The sequence below is a fragment of the Cebus imitator genome, unplaced genomic scaffold, assembly GCF_001604975.1.
Source record: "Cebus imitator isolate Cc_AM_T3 unplaced genomic scaffold, Cebus_imitator-1.0 Scaffold44, whole genome shotgun sequence".
Lineage (NCBI taxonomy): Eukaryota > Metazoa > Chordata > Mammalia > Primates > Cebidae > Cebus > Cebus imitator.
Genome location: NW_016107359.1, coordinates 5,124,442 through 5,147,311, shown reverse-complemented (window position 1 = coordinate 5,147,311; position 22,870 = coordinate 5,124,442). Strand labels below are relative to the sequence as shown.

Below are 22,870 nucleotides of genomic sequence, written 5' to 3'. Positions count from 1 at the left end.
CAGTCTCTAACTCGGTAGCCCAAACTGGAGTGCAGTGGTGTGATCTCAGCTCACTGCACCTTCTGCCACCTGGGGGTCAAGCGATTCTCTGGTCTCAGCCTCCTGAGTAGCAGGGACTACAGGTACATGTCACTACACCATACAAATTTTTTGTATTTTATTAGAGATGGGGTTTCAACCATGTTGCCTAGGGTAGTCTCGAACTCCTGAGCTCAGGCAATCCACCTACCTCAGCCTTCCAAAGTTCTGGGATTACAGGTGGGAGCCACTGCCCCCAGCCTAAATTGTTACTATAGAAGTTTCTTAAACAGAACTTCTGTAGTATTTCTGTTTAAGAAAATTACAAGCCGTAATGTTTTTAAAAACACATATTATACTGCATTAAAATTATGAACTGTTTTTATCACAATATACATTAAGACAGTGAAAAGGCAAAGCATAGAGGCAGAGAAGATATTTACATTCCATGGATCCCACGAAAGAATTTTATTCAAGATATATTAAAAATAAATAAAAATGGGCCTGGCTTGGTGGCCCACACCTGTAATCCCAGCACTTTGCAAGGCTGAGATGGGCAAATCACCTGAGGTCAGTAGTTTGAGACCAGCCTGACCAACATGGAGAAACCCCGTCTCTACTAAAATTACAAAATTAACCAGGCATGGTGGTGCATGCCTGTAATCCCAGCTACTCGGGAGGCTGAGACAGGAGAATCACTTGAACCTGGAAGGTAGAGGTTGCAGTGAGCCACGATTGCACCATTGCACTCCAGCCTGGGCAACAAGAGTGAAACTCCATCTCTAAATAAATAAATAAATAAAAATGGGCCAGGTGTGGTGGCTCACGCCTGTAATCCCAGCACTTTGGGAGGCCAAGGCAGGTGGATCACTCGAGGTCAGGAGTTCAAGACCAACCTAGCCAACATGGTGAAACCTGTCTCTACTAAAAATACAAAAATTAGTTAGGCATGGTGGCTCGCACTTGTAATCCCAACTACTTGGGAAACTGAGGCAGGAGAATCACTTGAACCTGGGAGGTGGAGGTTGCAGTGGGCAGATTGCACCACTGCCCTCCAGCCTGGGCTACAGAGTGAAGCTCCATCTCAAAAAATAAAAAGAAAACACCAATAAGTAAACAAATATGCCTATAAATCAGTAAAAAAAAAATCCAATTTTAAAATGGGCAAAAGTCTTGTTTAGGCACTTTACAACTTTACAAAAGGAACACAGCCAATGAATGCGTGAAAAGAATCTTGATCTCATTAGTTGTCAGTGAAAGGCAAGATAAAAAACACAAATGAGTACCATCATGTATTCCAGAATGGCTAAAATAAAAGACGGACACTGCCTAGAGTGACAAGGATGTGGAGGTTCTAGAACTGTCCTGTGCTGGTGAAGCAACATGGGTAGCTGGGCAGTTGCTTGTAGTGTAGCCCAGAGACCACACTCCTAGGTGACATCTAATGACATGTGAGAGAATATTTAGTAACAGGATATTCTAGATCGGGGTCAGCAAGCTCCTGTCCACAGCTCTAGTTGCATGGCTTACAAGCTAGAAATGCTGTCTACATTTTTAGTGGGTTGTTAAGAAAAAGAAGAAAAAGAAAAAGAATATGCAACAAAGACCATTTGTGGCTGACAAAGGCTGAAACATGTGCCAAAAAAGCTTGCCAGCGCGTTACCAAAAAAAGTGGGCCGGGTACGGTGTCTCATGCCTGTAATCCCAACACCTTGGGAGGACAAGGTGGGCAGATCAGGAGGTCAGGAGTTGGAGACCAGCCTGGCTAATATGGTGAACCTAGTTTCTACTAAAAATTTAAAAAATTAGGCCTAGTGGCTTGCATCTGTTAATCCCATCTACTCAGGAGGCTGAGGCAGGAGAATCGCTTGAACCATGGAGGCAGAGGTTGCAGTGAGCTGAGATCATGCCATTGCATTCCAGCTTGGGCAACAAGAGTGAAATTCTGACTAAAAAAAAAAGTGACCATGCAAAAAAATTTTGCCAAAAATCTTTGCTGACCGTTGTTATAGATCTAAAACTGGAGACAAGCCAAATTTCCATCACCAATAGAATGGATAAGTAAATTGTGGTATGTTTAGACAACGGACTAGTCTACAGAATGGGGATGAGCAGGCTATTGGCATGCAGTGGTGTGGTTGAATCTGACAAACAGATGCTAAGGACAGGAGCCAGACAAAACGTATGTATTGTATGTGTTCATCGATGTAAAATTCAAAAACAGACAAAAGTAATCTGCAATGTTAAAAGCTGGGATAATGTTTACCCTGGGTGGGGGATGGTTAGTAGCCCAAAGGGTGCTTTTGAGGTTCTGGTAAATATTCTACTTCTTGATCTAGGTTTTGGTTATGGATATATGAAATTTCATTGAATCGTACACTTATGATTTGTGTGCATTTCTGTAAGTTGTTATCCTTTAATTAAAAGTTTATTTTAAAAGTCATGCCTATACTTGGAAAAAAAGGCATCTGCACCAATAATGAAACTCTACCAGTCACAAAATGATACTCCTCCGTCATCAGGAACCATCTGCTAATAGCCTTCTCACTATTCCCTGATCCACCACAGCTACATCTTTTTGGTATGAACATTTGCATTGTCCCTTATCCAGTCTGGTCATTTCAGAAACTGGCAGTTTTTTTCATAGCCTGACACTAATGGCTTCAGCACCTAACTAGCTGATGCAGAGATTGCTGTTAGGATGGGGTGAGCTCTGTGCTTTGACTGGATGCTAGGCCTTCTCAAAACCATGAAGGTGGGTATAAATACAATGAGTTTGTGCATCTGGATGTACTTCAGATTCTTTTTGTCCCATGTCAAACCATGTTTTCCCCTCTTTTTTCTCAAGGGGGTGTACACCGCCTCGAGTCAGTTGAAGAATATAACGAGCTGATGGTGCGGAATGGGGACCCCCGGATCCGGATGTTGGAGGTCTCCCGAGATGGCCGGAAGCACTCCCTCCCGCAGCTGCTGGACTCCTCCAGTGCCTCGCAGGTCAGACCTGGGCTGTGGATCTTTCAAAGACCACAAGGGATTCCATGTTAAGAACGGCCCATCCGTGCAGGCCAGGAGTATCTGGGGCTAGAGATATGGGATAGAGAGAGACAGTAGAGAAAGTGAGATCTACCCAGAGAGGCTAGAAAGAAGTCAGCCTAATATTTGAAAATAGTGGGGGGGAAATCCCTTATTGCATCTCCAAATCTTCATCTCCTTCCTATTGTGTGTTTTGGAACCGAGCGGTGCTTTCAATTGCCAGGAAACGGCGGCATCTCGCAGTCTGTGGTGAGCCACCATTGCTGGGTTAATAGGAGCGGCTCGTGTCAATGTAACAACTGAGAGGGTGGTGGGGGCACATGTGTGAGAGGGAGTGTGCGTGTGTGTGCGTGCACATCCATCCATGGCTCACCTGGAGTCCCACCTGTGACACAGCAATGACTCAAGCAGCCAAGGTCTTAGGGGGCTGTAGAGGGGGCTGCACTAGCTGCTCAAGTGAATGTTCCAGAACCTGCTCCCGTCTGAGCCCTGGGCTCCACAGCCCTGCAGGAAGGCCGCTTCTCAGTCTCAGCATCCTCAGCCTGGCAGAAACTGGACAGGTGGTCTCCTAAGCAAGGCTAAGGCAGGCTCAGTCCCTGAGAAACCTGTGGGATATTCTTTGAGTCCTGGCACCACGAACCCAGGGCCTCAGGAGGAACCATTAGCATCTTGTCCTCAGGCCTATGATGAAGCAGAGATAGAGGACAGGGGTGTGGCGGCAACGACATTCACACATGCTTGGAGAGCCATAGACAGTAGAGTTCTAAAGGACCTGGGTCAGGGCATCGGAGGCAGGCCTGCCCTTTTGGTGTGTGATGACCCTTTTACAGATGGAGCAACTGAATCTCAAAGGGGTTAAGTATGTCACCCAAGGCGATATGCCAGAACCTCTGTAAAGCTTTTTTTTTTTTTTTTTGAAGTGGAGTCTTGCTCTGTTGCCCAGGCTGGAGTGCAGTGGTGCAGTCTTGGCTCACTGCAACCTCCACCTCCTGGGTTCAAGTGAGTCTTCTACCTCAGCCTCCCGAGTAGCTGGAACTACAGGTGCACACCACCATGCCTGGCTAATTTTTGTATTTTTGGTAGAGACAGGGTTTCTCCATATTGGCCAGGCTGTTCTCAAACTCCCGACCTCGTGATCCACCCGCCTCGGCCTCCCAAAAGTGCTGGGATTACAGCCATGAACCACCACTCCCGGCCTTGTCAGGCTGCCCGAAAGATGAGAGCGGGTTTACTGCCGTCATGACCACAGATTAAGTCTTGAGGTAATTCCTTAACTGACCTGCTGAGGACACCCGACAGCATTTATAGCCCAGAAGCATCCATTTCTAACCACACTTCCAGGAATCAGGAAACCTAGGGCACAGCAGAAAGCTTAAAAAGGAGAAATTTTCCCTCTCTTTTCAAGAAAACTGTTTTTTCTCATGCCTCCTCTTTTTATTTTCTGCCCTTTTCTTTTTCTCCCAGGATTCATCTTTCTTTTTTCTTGGTCTCTCTCCCTCTACTAAAAGGTATTATCTAGGACCAGGCTCATGCCTGTAATCCCAGCACTTTGGGAGGCCAAGGTAGGAGAATTGCCTGAGCTCAAGAGTTCGAGACCAGCCTGGGCAATATTACAACACCTTCACTCTACAAAAAAGAATTGTTTTAATTAGTTGGGCATGGTGGTGTGTACCTGTGGTCCCAGTTACTTGGGAGACTGAGGGGGGATCACTTGAGCCCCGGAGGTCAAGGCTGCAGTGAGCTGTGATCACGTCACTGCATTCCAGCCGGGGTGATAGAGTGAAACCCTGTCTCAAAAAAAAAAAAAAAAAAAAAAAATTATCTAAATTAGACCTCTCCAGTAAAACTTTCAAAAATGATGGAGATGTTTTTTACTTGTACTATCCAATATGGTAGCCATATATGTCTACTGAGCACATGAAAAGTCGCTAGTGGGGAGTGTATCTTTAATTATTATTATTTTTTTTGAGATGGAGTCTTGCTCTGTTGCCAGGCTGAAGTACAGTGGCACAATCTCGGCTCACTGCAACCTCTGCCTCCTGGGTTCAAGCAATTCTACTGCCTTAGCCTCCTGAGTAGCTGGGACTATAGGCATGAGCCACCATGCCCGGCCCTAAGTAATTTTAATTTAAATATAGATACCTACAGGTGGCAAGTGGCTAACATATTAGACAACACAGGTCTAAAAGTTCAAGGAGACCCTGGAAACTCTGAGAGCTTGGTGAAGCCTATAGGCCTTTGTCCCTAATGGTTCCCAAAAGGGAGATGGAGTGACGTACTGCTGAAGATTGCTGATCTTCTGAGAAGGAGTTCCCTTAGGAGGTCACACACAAACCTGTCTTCAAAGACTGAATACCCAGGCAATGTCTGGCCATCTCTGCAATGGTTTCATTAAAAGGGTAGTAACCTTGCCAAGCCCACACCATTTCCTTTAATGATTGAAAGTGGGGAAGGCCAACATTGTTGGCAGATATATTGTAAAACTGCAAAAAAATACAATTGTTCTAAGCTGCCAAAGATACAAAAATATCATTGGGGACATCTAATTTTTATGTTTGAATGTAGCATCCACAGAGACTTAACGATAAAAACTGTTTCGTGGTGTCTCGTTTTGAAGTGATTTTTTTGGCTTAGGTAGAATATCTGCATCATTGAAGCAGTTTGTTATTCTAAGAAGAATAGCAAGGAGCAAGATGGTAGAAGTGCTTTGGCGATAGAGTCACTTGATCTCTTGTTTATGTTCTAAGGAGCGTACCCTGCTTACACGTGTGTATATTACGGGTGATGGACACAGAAAAGGGGAGAGATTGGAACTTTTCTGTAACAGGAAGGGAAAGTGTGAGTCATTCTGGGAAAATGTTTTATTTTCCAAATGTGAGAGATGAGAGCTGATTCTGCTGCCGTCTCTCAGTGGGATGTTTTATGTGGAATAACAGTTGTCTGGGTTTGTGGTTTGGGTTTTATAAGAAACAAGGGCTTGCTGAGTTTTTGATTGAGTGAATTAAGCTTAAAATGGCAAGATGCTTTCTAACCATGACTGTGAACTTGGGGTGGAGGCAGGGGTGACCAGCAAGGGAGAGCCCGACCACAGGCGGTCATCCTAGATCCCGGAGGCCTCTCCCTTCTGCTTCCTGACTCCATTCCAGAAGTAGAATCTGCGGAATGCAGTTGAGGAAAGAGCAACACAAGGTGCTTGAGGTCTCCAAGCAGTTCTTTATGCAGGCGAAGAAGCCATGGCAGGCTGTTGTAGTAAGGGCTATTCTTCTGATAGTTTTTTTTGTGATGGAGTCTCACTCTGTCACCCTGGCTGGAGTGCAGTGGCGCAATCTCGGCTCACTGCAACCTTTGCCTCCTGGGTTCAAGTGATTCTCCTGCCTCCGCCTCCTGAGTAGCTGGGATTATAGGTGTGTGCCACCATGCTTGGCTCATTTTTATATCTTTAGTAGAGACGGGGTTTCTGCATGTTGGCCGGGCTAGTCTCAAACTCCTAACCTCAGCTGATCTGCCTGCCTCAGCCTCCCAAAGTGCTGGGATTACAGGCTGAGCCACTGCACCCAGTACCTGTGATAGTATTTAAAGGAACCTTTTTTTTTTTTAAAACCACTGGACCAGAGAGAGATGTCTAATACGGAAGACATCTAAGATTTTCAAAGTCTATTTTTCTGCCAGATACCACTATAGAACAAATGAGAGTAATCTCTGACCTTGCTATGTGTGACTTTCAGGAATACCACATTGTGAAGAAGTCCACCCGCTCCTTAAGCACGACTCAGGTAGAATCTCCTTGGAGGCTCATTCGGCCATCCGTCATCTCCATCATTGGGCTGTACAAAGAGAAAGGCAAGGTGAGCTCTTCTCTGCAGACTGTTCTGCCTGCTGTGTGAATGTTAGCACAAATTTTCTGTTTCATTTTATTTTTGTGTGTGTTTTTGTTTTTAGAGGCAGGTTCTCGCTCCGTTGCCCAGGCTGGAGTGCAGTGGTGCAGTCACAGCTCACTGCAGCCTTAAACTCCTGGGCTCAAGCATTGCTTTCACCTTAGCTTCCCAAAGCCCTGAGATTATAGGCATGCACCATTGTACCCAGCCACACATATTCTTTAAATGGCTATTTTTTATTTTGTCTCTACGTGAAATGAACAGGTATAAAGAAGGACAGATAAAGTGGCCTTTATATGGGTTGAAGTGGATTCCCTGGCATTCTGTGCTATAGGTCTCAGTGTGAGATGGCCATGCCCTCTTTGCTCCTACGATGTGACGAGTCACCAGCACTTGGCCGCTAGGGAAGAACCAAGGGTGCAATGGATGAATGACCCTCAGCTTTTACCTCTAGTGAAAAAGAAGCAGAGCCTGCAGCTTCAGGGAATACCCTCAGTTAACCTTTTGAATGAATTTCATGGCTTTGCCATTAGCATACAGGAAATGATACGAATAACTTGACATTACACAAATATCAAAATATTCTTTTCTTATATACAAAATGGAAACACTAAAACGAAACAAATGTGGCACATGCATAATAGTGGTAAATAACTCTTATGAGCTGTTTAGTGGATCCATATGAAATTGCCATTTTTGGAGGTCAAAGATTGTCAAATATTGGCAATTTGGTATGTTTCTGCCTAAAACTTTCTCCCTTAATGTAATGCATAGCTAGTGCAATGTAAATAGATCTAAGGAGCGGGATAAGGAAGAGAACACAAACTTGAGTTTGCAGCTAGTTTATTAGTTCAACTCCAGGCCTGGTTGGGGAGGGCAATTCAGTTAAATACTGCAATGGGAAAGATGCCCTCAGATAAATACTACAGTGGAAAAGATGCCTTCAGTTAAATACTACAGTGGGAAAGATGCCCTCAGTTAAATACTACAGTGGGAAAGATGCCCTCAGTTAAATACTACAGTGGGAGAGATGCCCTCAGTTAAATACTACTATGTCAACCTGGACTCTCATCTGCTTCGGATGTAGGGCCTTGGCTTTAGCATTGCTGGAGGTCGAGACTGCATTCGGGGACAGATGGGGATTTTTGTCAAGACCATCTTCCCAAATGGATCAGCTGCCGAGGATGGAAGACTTAAAGAAGGTAGGAGAAAGCCTCTTGTATCGTCAGCGACAGTGACTTTGATTCACGAGAATCTGCCTCTTTACAAGATGTGCAGTGAACGCCACAGTGCCTAGAAGACCTGGGCTGAATCTGCCCGGCACAGTCAGTGTAACCTGAGCTTCCCTTTCCCTAGTTATAAATTTGGAATATTAACAGCTGCCTTGAAGAGTGGTTGCCAGGATTACATGAGATAATATGTGGAAAGTGGCTTAATCTTTCTGTTGGGATCTTGAGTGTCTTTCTTGTTCACTTGGTCTGATTGTGTTCCTTTCTTTAAAAATTCCTGAGAGTTTGGGGCCCATTCTTAGCTCAGGGCTTGTGTGGAAGCAGAGTTCCTGGTCATTAGTGGCCATTTAATATCTTGCTACAGAAATCAGCCACCACACAGTCTGGTTCCTAAATGAACATCTTTTTTTTTTAAAAAAAAAAAAGAACAAAACTCTTTTTTTTTAATGAGACAGGGTCTCAATCCATCACCCAGACTGGATTGCAGTGGCATGATCACGGCTCACTGCAGCCTCAACCCCCTGGGCTCAGATGATCCTCCCACCTCAGCTTCACGAGTAGCTGGGACTATAGGTGCACACCATCATGCCCGGCTAATATGTGTATTGTTTTGTAGAGACGAGGTTTCACCGTGTTGCCCAGCCTGGTCTCAAACACCTGGGCTCAAGCGATCCACCCACTTTAGCCTCACAAAGTGCCAGGATTACAGGTGTGAGCTGCTGTGCCTGGCCCTAAATGAACATCTTTGAATTCTCCACAGTACCTACCATTTTCCCAAATGTGAATATACTTAGACAAGTACTTCTGAATGCAAATTAGAGTAATATTGAGGTGCCAAGTTCTACCTTGCAAATAATTTTTTTCATGTTTAAATATATCTTTTATAGTGCTTTAAACACAAAGCAATTCTACATATTTAATTATTTCACTAACTGCCTTATAAACCTGACAAATAGGCATTTTGGAGTGACCATTTTAGAAACAGAACAGTGACGCTCAGAAAGATGAAGTTATTAGAAACTTGTCCCATCCTTAGTAAACAGCAGAAGTGAAATTTAAACCCAGCTTTGTGATCCCAAGTTCAACTCACTTTCCTACCTTACTTGAGAAAATAAAATTTAAATAGGCCAAAGTTTTCTTTATATACAGACACAATAGCTGCTTTTATTAGAATATCTAGAGTAGATATACATCTCTGTATATTTTCTATGACATATTTATCTGGATTAAGATTATATGCCTTTTATAAAGTAGAATTGCCCAAAAGTTCTGAACACACATACACAGGCAGGATCTTGCTCTGTCATCCAGGCTGGAGTGCAGTGGTATGATCATAGTTCACTGCAGCCTTAAACTCCTGGGCTCAAGGGATCCTCCTGCCTAAGCCTCCCAAGTAGCCAGGACCACAGGTGTGCACTACCATGCCCAGCTAATTTTTTTTTTTTAAGAGTTGTGGTCTCACTATGTTTCCCAGGCTGCTGGTCTCGAACTCCTGGCCTCAAGTGATTGTCCCACTTCTGCCTCCCAAAGTGCTAGGGTTACAGGCCTAAGCTACAGTACCTAGCCTGCACATATTTTAAATAGCATTCGCCAGAGCCTGAATCCTGATACTTTTCCCACCTCGTTTGTTAATATACTTCCTTCATGAAATGATTACATTAGAATATTTTTAGTTACCTTCAAAAATGCTGTGATTATTCAGTTTAATTGACCTAAACTGTAGGTGCTTTTGTGTCATACTGGTTCTGTTTTCGGAACTGATAAGAGTGAATTGGAATCTCCTGTTTTTTAGGCAGAGCAGCCATCTTACCCTGTATGCTAACAGTAAGACGTGACCAGGCTTAATTCTTCCATGGCAGAATATTTATTTCTGTCTCTTAGAGGGTGGGTTAACTCCCAGGTGGTGTTTGTGTTGAGTTTCAGAACAATGTAAAATTCTAGCAGAGCGTTTTTATAATGGATGTGCCATGTGTTCACTTTATTGAAATTCATCCTGCAAGGCTGATAAATGGAGTGAATGGGGGGAAAATCAATAGTTAAGAAAGGTTAATAGCACTTGATTCTTCTAAATACTGTTTTTTCATATGTGTTCATCTACTTACAAGAAATGCTAGTAACTGGAATGAATTTTCAACCTGTTGAGTGATATGTCTTTTAAAAACCTTGCGTACATTTTAAGAGCTTGAGTAATCATTTTAATATTTGTCCCTTTTTCCATATGGAAACAACCTAAAAAATCTACCTCCTGGCCTAATTGAGTACTTGGTTATGCCAGGTGATTTTTAAGCAGTGGTTACTTCACTTATTTTATAGCTTCTGTAATTGCGTTAAGGGAATGCGCATACATTTTTGCAACTCGGCTACAGGATTCTGTGAATCACGCACACGGTGTGCTCCTGGGATTGGCTGGCTGCGAGAGGTGACAATGTGTGTTCTTAAGCTGCTTTGCACTTTCTTATAGCTGTACAGAATCCCTCTTCTATACAGCAATGCTGTGCAAAGTTCATCTGTTCTTCTCTCTGGGGCATCTTTGTAGTGTTTCTGATGAACAGTTATTCCAGAAAACAGGCCACGTCACAAGAGTGCAAACCAGAAATGAGCTCTGATAAGTCAACAGGATGTCCAAGTCCCTTTATATTCCTAGAAGACACTATCAACTGCTTGAAAAATGATCTGACTATGCCTTCTTAGAGTTGGAAATAATAGGAGAGCTGGGGCAGGGGGCCGTGAGCGAACATGTTCCTGCACGTGCCTGGCAAATTAACATGACCCTGCAGTCATCTCTGAAAGAGAAGCTTATAGTAACTTGCCAGCTTACTGACAGAGAACCTGGAACTGCATCAATTAGACAATTTCTGGTCCAGAAGTGCTGACTTACATCTGTAATCCCTGCATTTTGGGAGGCCGAGGCGGGCAGGTCACTCGAGGCCAAGAGTTCGAGAGCAGCCTGGCTAACATGGTGAAATCCTGTCTACTAAAAATAAAAAAAAAAAAAAAAAAAAAAAAAAAAAAAAAAAATTAGCCATGTTTGGTGGCATGGCCTATAGTACCAGCTATTCGGGAGGCTGAGTCATGAGAATAGTTTGAACCTGGGAGGCAGAGGTTGCAGTGAGCCGAGATCATGTGACTGCACTGCAGCCTAGGGTAACAGAAAATACTTTGTCTCAAAAAAAATTTTTTAATAAAAAAAAATATTATTTCTGGGCTGCCATTGCTCAGTAATATCTTAGCAATGTTTTTGTTTTCATTAAAAGCATTTTCCATACACCATGGTGATTCTCTGGGCTTGGGGAGCTTGTCTTTCTACAAATACAGGAGTGGCTTCTCAAATGTTATATGTGTTCATGCCTCATTGCCAGTGGGTTTAAGTTTTTAAACAATGACTATGAGGAATGCCTTTGAACTAGATTTTTGCAGTTTGATTTCTAAACATAGGACATCTGTTGTCAAACTTGGCAATGGCTAAAAAAAAATAAGATTTTCATGCTTCCCATAGTTATTTTAACTGAAGATTGAAATACAGAATTACTGCAAAAGGATATGTATTGTCATTAGTTGTCCCATTTTGTGACATTCCTGGGAGCTAAGCTAAACAATAAAAGTCATTTTATATGGTAGTAAATCAGGGACCATATGGTATCCCATTGTAGGTCTGACTGAGCAGCTAAATTCCAGGAAATTAAAGGTTAATGTTAATGTAATTCTCACATTTGATCACTAGGGGATGAAATCCTAGATGTAAATGGAATACCAATAAAGGGCTTGACGTTTCAAGAAGCCATTCATACCTTTAAGGTAACAGCATTCTTACTGATCTCCTTTATCCTGTTTTCCTTCCTTTATTTCCTTCTGGCTTGGGTTTGGTGAGACTTTTTTTTTAACCCTTTGAAAAGAAGACAATCCAAACATTTCAACCCACCTTTCCTCGTTGTTTTCTCAGCAAATCCGGAGTGGATTATTTGTCTTAACGGTACGCACAAAGTTGGTGAGTCCCAGCCTCACCCCCTGCTCGACACCCACACACATGAGCAGATCTGCCTCCCCGAACTTCAACACCAGTGCGGGAGCCTCAGCCGGAGGCTCTGATGAAAGCAGTTCTTCATCCCTGGGCCGGAAGACCCCTGGGCCCAAGGACAGGATCGTCATGGAAGTAACACTCAACAAAGGTGATCCCAGCGATTCCTTGCCTTCGTCGCATTTCTCGAATAACATATTGGAATCTGTTCTTAGCTTAATTTTTCCTCATTGTTCTATGAGTTATTCCTTTGGAACAATCTTCTATCAACAACAGATGGTCTTTACACGGACAAGTGGGGTCAAGTAGAGAGATGTTAGTTACTTTAGTCAAAGTGAAGGGAAGTTACCAGTAGCACAGAGCTCTCTAAGGTCTCTCTCCATGAATCACTGTGTGTCAGAGGCTAGTGTTTAAAAAAAATCACCGAGCTGGGCACAGTGGCTCTTACCTGTAACCCTAGCACTTTGGGAGGCCAGGGCAGGTGGATCACCTGAGGTCGGAAGTTCAAGACCAGCATGGCCAACATGGTGAAAGCTTGTCTCTACTAAAAATACAAAAAAATTAGCTGGGCATGGTGAGCGCCTATAATTCCAGCTACTCAGGAGGCTGAGGCAGGAGAATTGCTGGAACCCAGGAGGCAGAGATTGTGGTGAGCTGAGATCATGCCACTGTACTCCAGCCTGGGCAACAGGAGCAAAACTCTGTCTCAAAAAAAATAAATGAATAAATCGCCAATGAGCTTAAGTCTAGGGCTAATATAAAAATTTAAAGAACAAAAGGTTATCGTTAAGTGTACAGTTAACACTAGTAACTAGAAGTCACACGGGATCACCAAATCATACTACTTTTCATCCTTGTTTCTTTTCCTCCCCACCTACTGTAGAAACATGACGGAAGATTAAACAACCAAGAGATTAGTTATTAAAAAGAAAGGCAGAAGAAAGCTTGGGTTGGTGTACCCAGAATAAAAATGTTACTTATAGTCTGCCTATTTCTTTCTTCCTTTTTTTTTTTTTTTTTTTTTTTTNTTTTTTGGGGGGGGGGGCAGAATTTCGCTCTTGTTACCCAGGCTGGAGTGTAATGGCACATTCTCAGCTCACTGCAACCTCCGCCTCCTGGGGTCAAGTGATCCTCCTGTCTCAGCCTCCCGAGTAGCTGGGATTACAGGCATGTGCCACCATGTCCAGCTACTTTTTTGTATTTTTAATAGAGACGGGGTTTCACCATACTGGCCAGGGTGGTCTCAATCTCTTGACTTCATGATCCACCCACCTCAGCCTCCCAAAGTGCTGGGATTACAGGCGAGAGCCACTGCACCCGACTCTAGTCTGCTGATTTCTAAAAGCAGGTATGATGAGGTTGGTTAGACTAAGCAGAGAGTTGACTGTTGAATAATTCAGTCCGTAACTAGCTCCCAGGTTAGCCGTGGGCCCATTTCATTAACAGAAGTGGCAACGTTGACAAGGAAAAGCAGGATTTATGTTCTGAGTGTGAACCAGAAATAAATGGTCATTGGTCTGAATAGATATTAATTCAGTTTCAAATCAGTTATACTTTTTTTCTAGTGATATTGTCATTTTTGTTTTTGTTTTCTTTGAATGGTGCCTCTCACAGAGCCAAGAGTTGGATTAGGCATTGGTGCCTGCTGCTTGGCTCTAGAAAACAGTCCTCCGGGCATCTACATTCACAGCCTTGCTCCAGGATCAGTGGCCAAGATGGAGAGCAACCTGAGGTTTGTTATTTGCCTGATAGTGTAAGGTTCTGGAGTGTTATAAATATGAAATACACACACCTGTGATATTTGCCCTATTACTTTCCTTTGAGGGCTGGTTCAGCTTTGAATTCTTTCCAAGAGTGTAGCCAAGACTACAATTAAGAGCATCTCCAAAAATGTAAATGCTAATATACATGAAATTTGGTTGAATTTGAGAACTCTGGATCTAGGCTTCCCTACTTATTTTGTTCTATTTGGTCTCAGAGGTCCAGTTTCAGAAACTTGACAAGATACAACTCCACAGATATCTATGGTTAGCTCAATATTTTCTTTGATTTTATGTTCACATATGTAATATGCCTATGAAATACTGGAACTGCTCAAATGGTTCAGAATCCACTTGATGCCAAACAGTCCTGAAATCATCCCCTTGAACTGGAGGCATTTCTTATTAAGAATTCTCTCAAACTTTTTCTGTCATTTTCATTCCTTGTTGAATGGCCATGTCTGGGTGCCTATTTTCTGAAATCACTGAGTGTCTGATTTCTTAATCCAGATAGTTGAGTTGTAACATGGGCATTTTGTTCACGTAAGAAATAATCTAGGCATTCTATTATATAGTAATTGCAGTGGGTCAGTGCCTACATAAATGTCACAAGAATGTACATGTATTGCACAAAGCACTTTGTGCAAACAGTATCATGTTTTTCCCCTGTAAACCTCTAAGTCCTTTAGTGGTTAAGGGATTGTCAAAATGACATTCGTGGAGGTTCTCATTTTGGGGCCCTGTTAATAGCTTCTGTTATGTTTTTAGTTAATCATTAGAGTAAATTTCCATATGAAAAAAAAATTTAGCAAATCATCCAAAGTACATTAAAGAAAATATACTTTTAGAACCCAAGAAAAAAATCCTTTAATGACATCCCAAGATGATATTTGTTTCTTGAATGATTCCATGTGTCTGCTGCCTGCCAAATGAACGTTCTTCAAATCCCATATAAAGAGTCTTTGTTCTGTCCTACTGACATCTCTCCCTATAATTTCCAGTCAAAATGGGCAGCTTGTCCCCAATTTCTCATTTGTTCAAATTTGAAACGTTTTTACAAATTCTTGGGTAACCTTTGAGCTTCAGCTATTTCCTTCTTCAGTTATAGTAATCATTTCAAGATGGTAGGAAGAGAGATCTGCTGGTGGTCAGGGGGCTCTGTCATGGGATGGTTGGGAGTCAGACAGATCCAAGTTATTTCAACAGTGTGTGACATCTGGGTGACCTCTCTGCGCCTGTGTTCCTATCTGCGTAATGGAAATAATTTTACTTACTCAAAGCATTGTTTTACAGCATGCTTCGTATAGTGCCTGGCATACAGCATATGCCCAAGAAATGATAGGTTTCATTGTTGTCTTTATTAATTTTATTTGACTTGGCTATTTCTGAAAATGCCAGTAAATATGCATAATGACCTTTGCCCACTTAAAATGGAACGTGTTTATATGTATGTGTTGCATTTTTACATGTATGCCAAGGGGAAGAAAGGATGTCATGTGCTGCTTTAAAGTAAAGAAAACGTTTCATGTAATAACCTCTCCCAGAAGGAAAGGTTTTTTTAGCTTTTAAGAAGCTGGTTGCTAACAGAGTGTGGATTCTGTTGCCCTCCCTAGCCGTGGAGATCAAATCCTGGAAGTGAACTCCGTCAACGTCCGCCATGCTGCTTTAAGCAAAGTCCACGCCATCTTGAGCAAATGCCCTCCAGGACCTGTTCGCCTTGTCATCGGCCGGCACCCTAATCCAAAGGTGAGGTGGTTCACCCTGTTCTGAGCATGGGAAGATGATATACCTTCCTAGGATATTGTATACTCTTTGATGAGGTGGTTTTCCCAGCTGGGGATAGGCAGGCAGCCTACAGCTGATTCATGTGGGAAATGAATCTTTAATCTGGATTTCATCTTCTCAGCCTTAGAAAATCTTACTAGAAAGTTTTGACAATGTTATTTAGTAAATTTGAAACTTGTCTGGTGGGAGTTAATAATGCTGAGTCCTGAGTAGTGGCTCTTTGCATTTTTGCAGCAAGAGAATCTGAGAGGCTTGGACTGGACATCTCTATGACCATGTCAGTTTCAAAATAAGAAGGCTTTTCTTACCACATCTTTTGCCTGGCCATATGTTGGGAATTCTCTCATCTTTAAGTTTAATGCTGAGTAATTAATTTATTTTTAAAACAGTTTCAGTGAATTTTAAACTTTCTTTGATTAAGAAATGAGGGCTGGTTGTGGCGACTCACACCTGTAATCCTAGCACCTTGGGACGCCGAGGCAGGAGAATCACTTGAGCTCAGAAATTTGACACCAGCCTGGGCAACATAGTGAGACTTTGTCTCTGTTTTTTAAAAATAAAAAATATGGGCCAGGCACAGTGGCTCATGCCTGTAATCCCAGCACTCTGGGAGGCCGACGCGGGCGGATCACGAGGTCAAGAGATAGAGACCATCCTAGCCAACATGGTGAAACCTCGTCTCTACTAAAAATAATACAAAAAAGAGATGTGGTGGTGTGTGCCTGTAGTCCCAGCTACTCGGGAGGCTGAGGTAGGAGAATTGCTTGAACCAGGGAGGCAGAGGTTACAGTGAGCCAAGATAGCGTCATTGCACTCTAGTCTGCTGCCTGGCGACTGAGTGAGACTCTGTCTCAAAAAATAAATAAATAATAAATAAAATTCTTGATCAGATGGTGGAAGATTAAAAAAAAAAGAATAAAAATTAAAAAAAGAAATGAGAAAGTACCATAATTAAAATAGTATAAAAATTTTTCATAATAGTTGGAAAGATAACTAGAATTAACTTAAACTCAGGTAATATACTTAATTCACTTAAACTGTTTCTGCATTTCTATAGAATTTCTAGAGTACAAAGTTGTTCAGTTTACTTTAAAAAAAAAAATTTATTTATTTTGAGACCAAGTTTTGCTCTTGTTGTCCAGGCTACAGTGCAATGGCACAATCTCGGCTCACTGCAACCTCTGCCTTCCGGGTTCAAGCGATTCCCCTGCCTCGGCCTCCTGAGTAGCTGGGATTACAGGCATGCACCGCCATGCCCGGCTGCTTTTGTATTTTTAGTAGAGACAGGTTTTCTCCATGTTGGTCAGGCTGGTCTTGCACTCCCGATCTCAGGTGATCCCCCCCGCTGCCTCAGCCTCCCAAAAAGTGCTGGGATTACAGGTGTGAACCACCATGCCGGGCCTAAAAAATCTTAAAATAGAGATGGAGTCTTGCTGTGTTGCCCAGGCTGGTCTCAAACTCCTGTGCTCAAACAACCCATCTGCCTCAGGCTCCCAAAATGCTAGGGTCACAGGTGTGAGCCACCACGCCCCATGTTAGATACTTTTAAAGGACAAATAAATGTCTTCAGATTTGTGGAGGAATGTTTCCTTCTTAATGTTCATTTAACTGTTGAGTCAGAAAAATACCTATTTATCTTATCAAATGATTATCTTGGAATTTAAATAAGTGAAAATAAGATGAAATCTGGCTTTGCAGACCAATTGCTTATTTGCAAATGTTACTTTGTATATTTTGCTTCCATCAAAGTTGGGGGAAATAATAAAGCCCAGCATTTCAAATAAACTATAATGGAAAAGTTATTTGTTAAGTTCATTCAAAATTATGAAGGATACTATTTTTCTGTCTGATAGATCAAGTCCTCAAGACTAAAAAAAAATTTTTTTTTTTGAGACAGGGTCTCACTCTGTCACCCAGGCTGGAGTGCAGTGGCACAGTCATGGCTCACTGCAGCCTCAACTTTCTGGGTTCCAGCGATCCTCCCACCTCGGCCTCCTGAGTAGCTGGGACGATAGGCCTGTGCCATCACACCTGACTAATTTTTGTATTTTTAGTAGAGACAGGGTTTCACCATGTTGCCCAGGCTGGTCTCAAACTCTTGAGGTCAAGGCATCCACCCACCTTGGCCTCCCAAAGTGCTGTGATTGAATTTTTAAGTTCATCCCAGGATCATTTTCATTAACTACTCTGTGCAAACAGTGTCTCACACAATTGTTCTGGAATCTACGTAAGCACCATAAATATGTATTAAAATTCTCCTGACCATAACATTTAACATATATTCGCATTTTCCAGTACTGATTTTGCTTGCTCTGCTAAAGACACATTCTGAAAGTGGGAGTTCTTTCTTGGTTTATCTAATATAGATGGCTCCATGGGAGAGAAGAGGAACCACGTGGGACCTTGAGCCAATGGGACATAGCATATCACTGCAGCTCCTTACATTTTGTCTTTGTAAAGATACCCATATAGTCTTCCATTAAGAATGAATAATAATAATAATAATAACAATTATTATTATTATTACTGAGACAGAGTCTTGCTCTGTGACCCAGGTTGGAGTGCAATGGTGTGATCTCCACTCACTGCAACCTCTGCATCTTGGGTTTAAGCGATTCTTCTGCCTCAGCTTCCCAAGTAGCTGGGATTACAGGTGTGTGCCACCACACCCGGCTAATTTTTGTATTTTTAGTAGAGATGGGGGTTTTTCACCATGTTGGTTGGCCACATTTGTCTGGAACTCCTGACCTCAAATGATCTGCCTATCTTGGCCTCCTAAGATGCTGGGCTTACATCTTAGGAGGTGTAATCCACTGTGCCCGGCCTGAGAATGAATTATTAAATGACCTTTTCTTACTTACAAATTGTACTTGGGAGTAGAGAGGGAAGATCCTTCAAGTCTAATGTTAGCTGCTCAGCCTAACCACCAGTCCACATGAACCTGGTACTGAACAGGAGGCAGAGGCGCCAAGGAGGCCCAGGGGGTGAACTGGGGTGTGTGTGGAGGTTGTGAAGCAGGCAGGCAGGCAGGCTGCCAGGCATCGACAGAACGACTCTCCTTCCCTGTCTCCCTCCAGCCAGGGTGATTTCAGATAATCAGTTCTCATCCTATATCATATTCATTACCTAAACATTTATTGAGCTGGGTGCCAGGCAATGTCAGGGCTACATGAATGGAATGTATCTCAAGAAATTCACAGCCTACTCTGACCCTGAAGTTCATGGGACCCTTACCAGGACATTACAAACTACACAAATTTGTGAATATATTTGCAATGGTGGATGGAATCAATAGCTTATATCAAATTCTCAGTCATTCATGACCCCAAGAACATTAACCACCTTGTTAGGGTGAGGATATTGCTGTTGTTAGACGGATGAAAGACAAGAGCCGGTTTAAAGAGTGGCTTCTCCTCTGTCTAAATCAGCTGTGCCCTGAGCAGAACACTTCTGTAACTAAAGCCTAAGAGCCCACTCGCGTTTTCTCAGCACCAGTGTCACACTTGACACGTACTGAGCTTGCAGATAATCAAAATCCCTACGTTGCTGGTCTTCACTGTTACTTGCTTATATCCCCTATACTTGTACAGTTGTCTTTAATTTTTTGAAGCTAACCATAGGACACTTCAGCAAGTTTGTCTCATTCAACTCAACCCAATATTTTTTGTTTTTTGACATGCATGAGAAAGGAAGGAACCAGCTCAATTCACCTTTTTTTTTTTTTTTCGAGACAGAGTCTCTCTCTGTCACCCAGGCTGGAGTGCAGTGGTGCAATCTTGGCTCACTGCAACTTCCACCTCCCAGGTTCAAGTGATTCTCCTGCCCCAGCCTCCTGAGTAGCTGGGATTATAGGCGGTGCTGCCATGCTCAACTAATTTTTTGTACTTTTCTAGAGATGTGGTTTCACCATGTTGTCCAGGCTAGTCTCGAACTCCTAACTTCAAGTGATCCTCCTGCCTCAGCCTCCCAAAGCACTGGGATTATAGGCATGAGCCACCACGCCCGGCTTCAATCCACTTTTAACACTATTTTTTGTTATTTTGAGTACTTATTGTAAAAGTCTTTTTAAATTAGCTTATCTCTTATGTTGTGATTAAGTTGTATTTAACAAAATTCAGCCTTTCCTTTCAACAACTCAAAATATTCATTAAGGGCGGGTGTGGTGGTTTACTATCTGTAATCCCAGCACTTTGGGAGGCCAAGGTGGGTGGATCACTTGAGGTCAGGAGTTTGAGACCAGCCTGGCCAACATAGCAAAACCATGTCTTTACCAAAAATACAAAAATTAGCTGAGTGTGCTGGCTTCTGCCTGTAATCCCAGGTACTTAGGAGGAGGCTGTGGCATGAGAATCACTTGAACCCAGGAGGTAGAGATTGCAGTGAGCTGAGATTGCACCACTGCACTCCAGCCTGGACAAAAGAGCAAGGCTCTGTCTTAAGTCAGTCAGTCAATCAATCAATCCAAGCAGACCAACCAACTCCTGCTTCCAGCTTTTTCCGTTTTTTCCTCCTTGTCACCTCCCTTTTTTTTTCTCCTTTCTATTCTGTGGTTCTGATAACCTTCACTTAAAATCTGTTCTCTTTTGTTTCACTGCTGGCTTTCTTTGCCTGATGGTTGCATCTAAAGTGGTTCTCAGCTCCTTCCGCCGGAATCTCCAATTGGATTCTACCACCCACATCCCCTCCTTTCACCTTGGGGAGCAGTCCTGTCACCTGTGGCTGCCCTAATACATCCCTCAGCAATGTTACAGAAAACAAAATTTTTCAGTGATTTGCAGTCATTGGCTTCAAGGCATGTCTGACTTCAAAATAACAGCATAACATGGGTCATGATTTGTTCAGAGGTCCAGTTCATCTCAGCCCCAAACCCCCTGCCTGTTTTGCCAATACAATCAAACATCCAAATGGCATTTCAGGGCAAAGCATAGACTGGTGGCTGTGATCCCATTGACCATGCAGGTTCATCTGTGTTTCTAGCCACAGTAAAACGGTCTTCTATGATAGTCTTGGAGATAGGTCCAGCAAAACCAAATGCCAGTGCTTGTTTGACTGGATTTCACGTTTCTTCCTAGGTAAACATGGTGTTCTTAGTTGTAACCTCATGCTGTATTTTTCTTTTGGTCAAGATTCCATTTTATGTTGAATGTATTTTCGTACCACTTAGCCCAGCATTTCATGCCAATAGTACATTTTGATACTGAATGTATGTGCTTGCTTAGTTTTCTTGTCGTTCCAAGAGAAATACCACAGGGTTTCTTTTCTTCTGTTTCTCATAATGTCTGGAGCAGTGGCTGCCCAGTAGGGATATTTAAGCCTTCCAGGTCTAGTCAGCCTGAGATTTGGACTTGCTGGGACAGCAGCTCCTAGCTTATGTTAAATGGAAGAAAGTAATAGAAGTCCATTTTTCTCGTAGTCAAAAAAAAATTGCAAATATTGAAAGTCGAGTATTAAGAGAAACAGCAACCACTGTTTAAGCTGATGTTTTCCCTAACTCATTTATAAAAAATTATTCTTTACCGTGTGGAGGGTGGTGTTTAAGTATATATGCCTGTGTGTGTGTAGGTGTACATATTTTCCTTTCCTGTAAAGCCTACCATAAAGCATTACATAAAGGCCACAATGTCATTATGATTTACCTGTGATGTTAAAATGTAATGCTGAATTCTATATAGAAATATTTATTAAGACATTGCTGTGCTTATTCAAACATTGCTTATGCCAAATATTATTTTAATACATAAAATTACCATTTTAAGTTTTAACCCCTCTTACCTTTAAAAAACTCCACATTTTCTTTTTTTTGAGATGGAGTCTTGCTCTCTCACCAGGCTGGAGTGCAGTAGTGTGATCTCAGGTCACTGCAACCTCCGCCTCCTGGGTTCAAGTGATTCTCCTGCCTTGGCCTTCCAATTAGCTGGGGTTACAGGTGCACAGCACCACACCCAACTGATTTTTGTATTTTTAGTAGAGATGAGGTTTCACCATGTTGGCCAGGCTGGTCTCGAACTCCTGACCTCATGATCCGCCTGCCTTGGCCTCTCAAAGTGCTGGGATTACAGGTGTGAGCCACCGTGCCCGACCACAACATTTTCTTACCTTTTTTTTTTTTTTTTCCTGAGACAGAGTCTCACTGTGTTGCCCAGGACAGAGTGTAGTAGTGCAATGTCAGCTCACTGCAACCTCCACCTACTGGGTTCAAGCAATTCTCCTGCCTCGTCCTCCTGAGTTAGCTGGACTACAGGCATGCACCACCACACCCTGCTAATTTGTATTGTTAGTAGAGATGGGGTTTCACCATGTTGGTCAGGCTGGTCTCAAACTCCTGACCTCGTGATCCGCTCACCTCAGCCTCCCAGAGTGCTGGGATTACAGGCATGGGCCACTGCACCTGGCCCATTTTCTTACTGTTTTAATCAATATATTTCTCTATATGTCAGGCCTTTTAAAAGAAACCCTCCCATGAATAATGACAGTTAATGGATAGCACCTGAGAAAAACATCCATGAATCTGCCTTGATACTAATAAATATAGAGGGATTAGAAAATTTAAAGAGGCACTGTTTTGAAAGCTTCATAGTAATAATTGATTTAAGCAATAATAGTCAATGATGCTAAAACCATGGGGTAAAAATATATTGGAGAGGGGGATATTTACATAGTCTCAAACTATTTCTTCACAGATTACTCATTAATGACTGAAAAAATTCCAATGGAGAAATCTGGCAGATTCTATCCTAATCAAGACATCAAAGTTATCGCCGATTCTAAGTCACATTGACCCTTAACGCCTCTGAATGCACTGAGAAGCAGATCATTTTTGTACTTTCCCTGTCAAAAAAAAAAATTAGTAATCTGAATCTAAGCATGAGGAAACTATCAGACAGATTCTAATTGAAGGTTTGAATTGGCCTGGTTTCTTCCCAAAGTATCAGTGCCATGAAAGACCAAGGAGGGTTCGGGAGCTGTTTCAGATTAAAGGAGACTAAAGACATTACAACAACTAGATCCTAGATTGCCAAAAAAAAATTTTTTTTTTTTTTGAGATGGAGTTTTGCTCTCTTGCCCAGGCTGGAATGCAGCTGTGCGATCTCAACTCACTGCAACCTCCACGTCTCGGGTTCAAGAGATTCTCCTGCCTCAGCCTCCTGAGTAGCT

General features: G+C 42.6%; 1 protein-coding gene across 8 annotated transcripts in view; it reads left to right on the top strand.

Moving 5' to 3' along the window:
• PDZD2 (PDZ domain containing 2) overlaps positions 1-22,870 on the top strand; it is a 462,407-nt gene that overhangs the window by 396,999 nt on the left and 42,538 nt on the right. For all 8 annotated transcript variants that reach the window (XM_017526821.2, XM_017526825.2, XM_017526824.2 and 5 more), the window contains 7 exons: positions 2,867-3,012; positions 6,777-6,896; positions 8,014-8,128; positions 11,877-11,950; positions 12,096-12,321; positions 13,785-13,902; positions 15,544-15,676. In XM_017526821.2, coding sequence (XP_017382310.1) covers positions 2,867-3,012; positions 6,777-6,896; positions 8,014-8,128; positions 11,877-11,950; positions 12,096-12,321; positions 13,785-13,902; positions 15,544-15,676 — 932 coding nt within the window. The remainder of the gene's footprint in view (positions 1-2,866; positions 3,013-6,776; positions 6,897-8,013; positions 8,129-11,876; positions 11,951-12,095; positions 12,322-13,784; positions 13,903-15,543; positions 15,677-22,870) is intronic.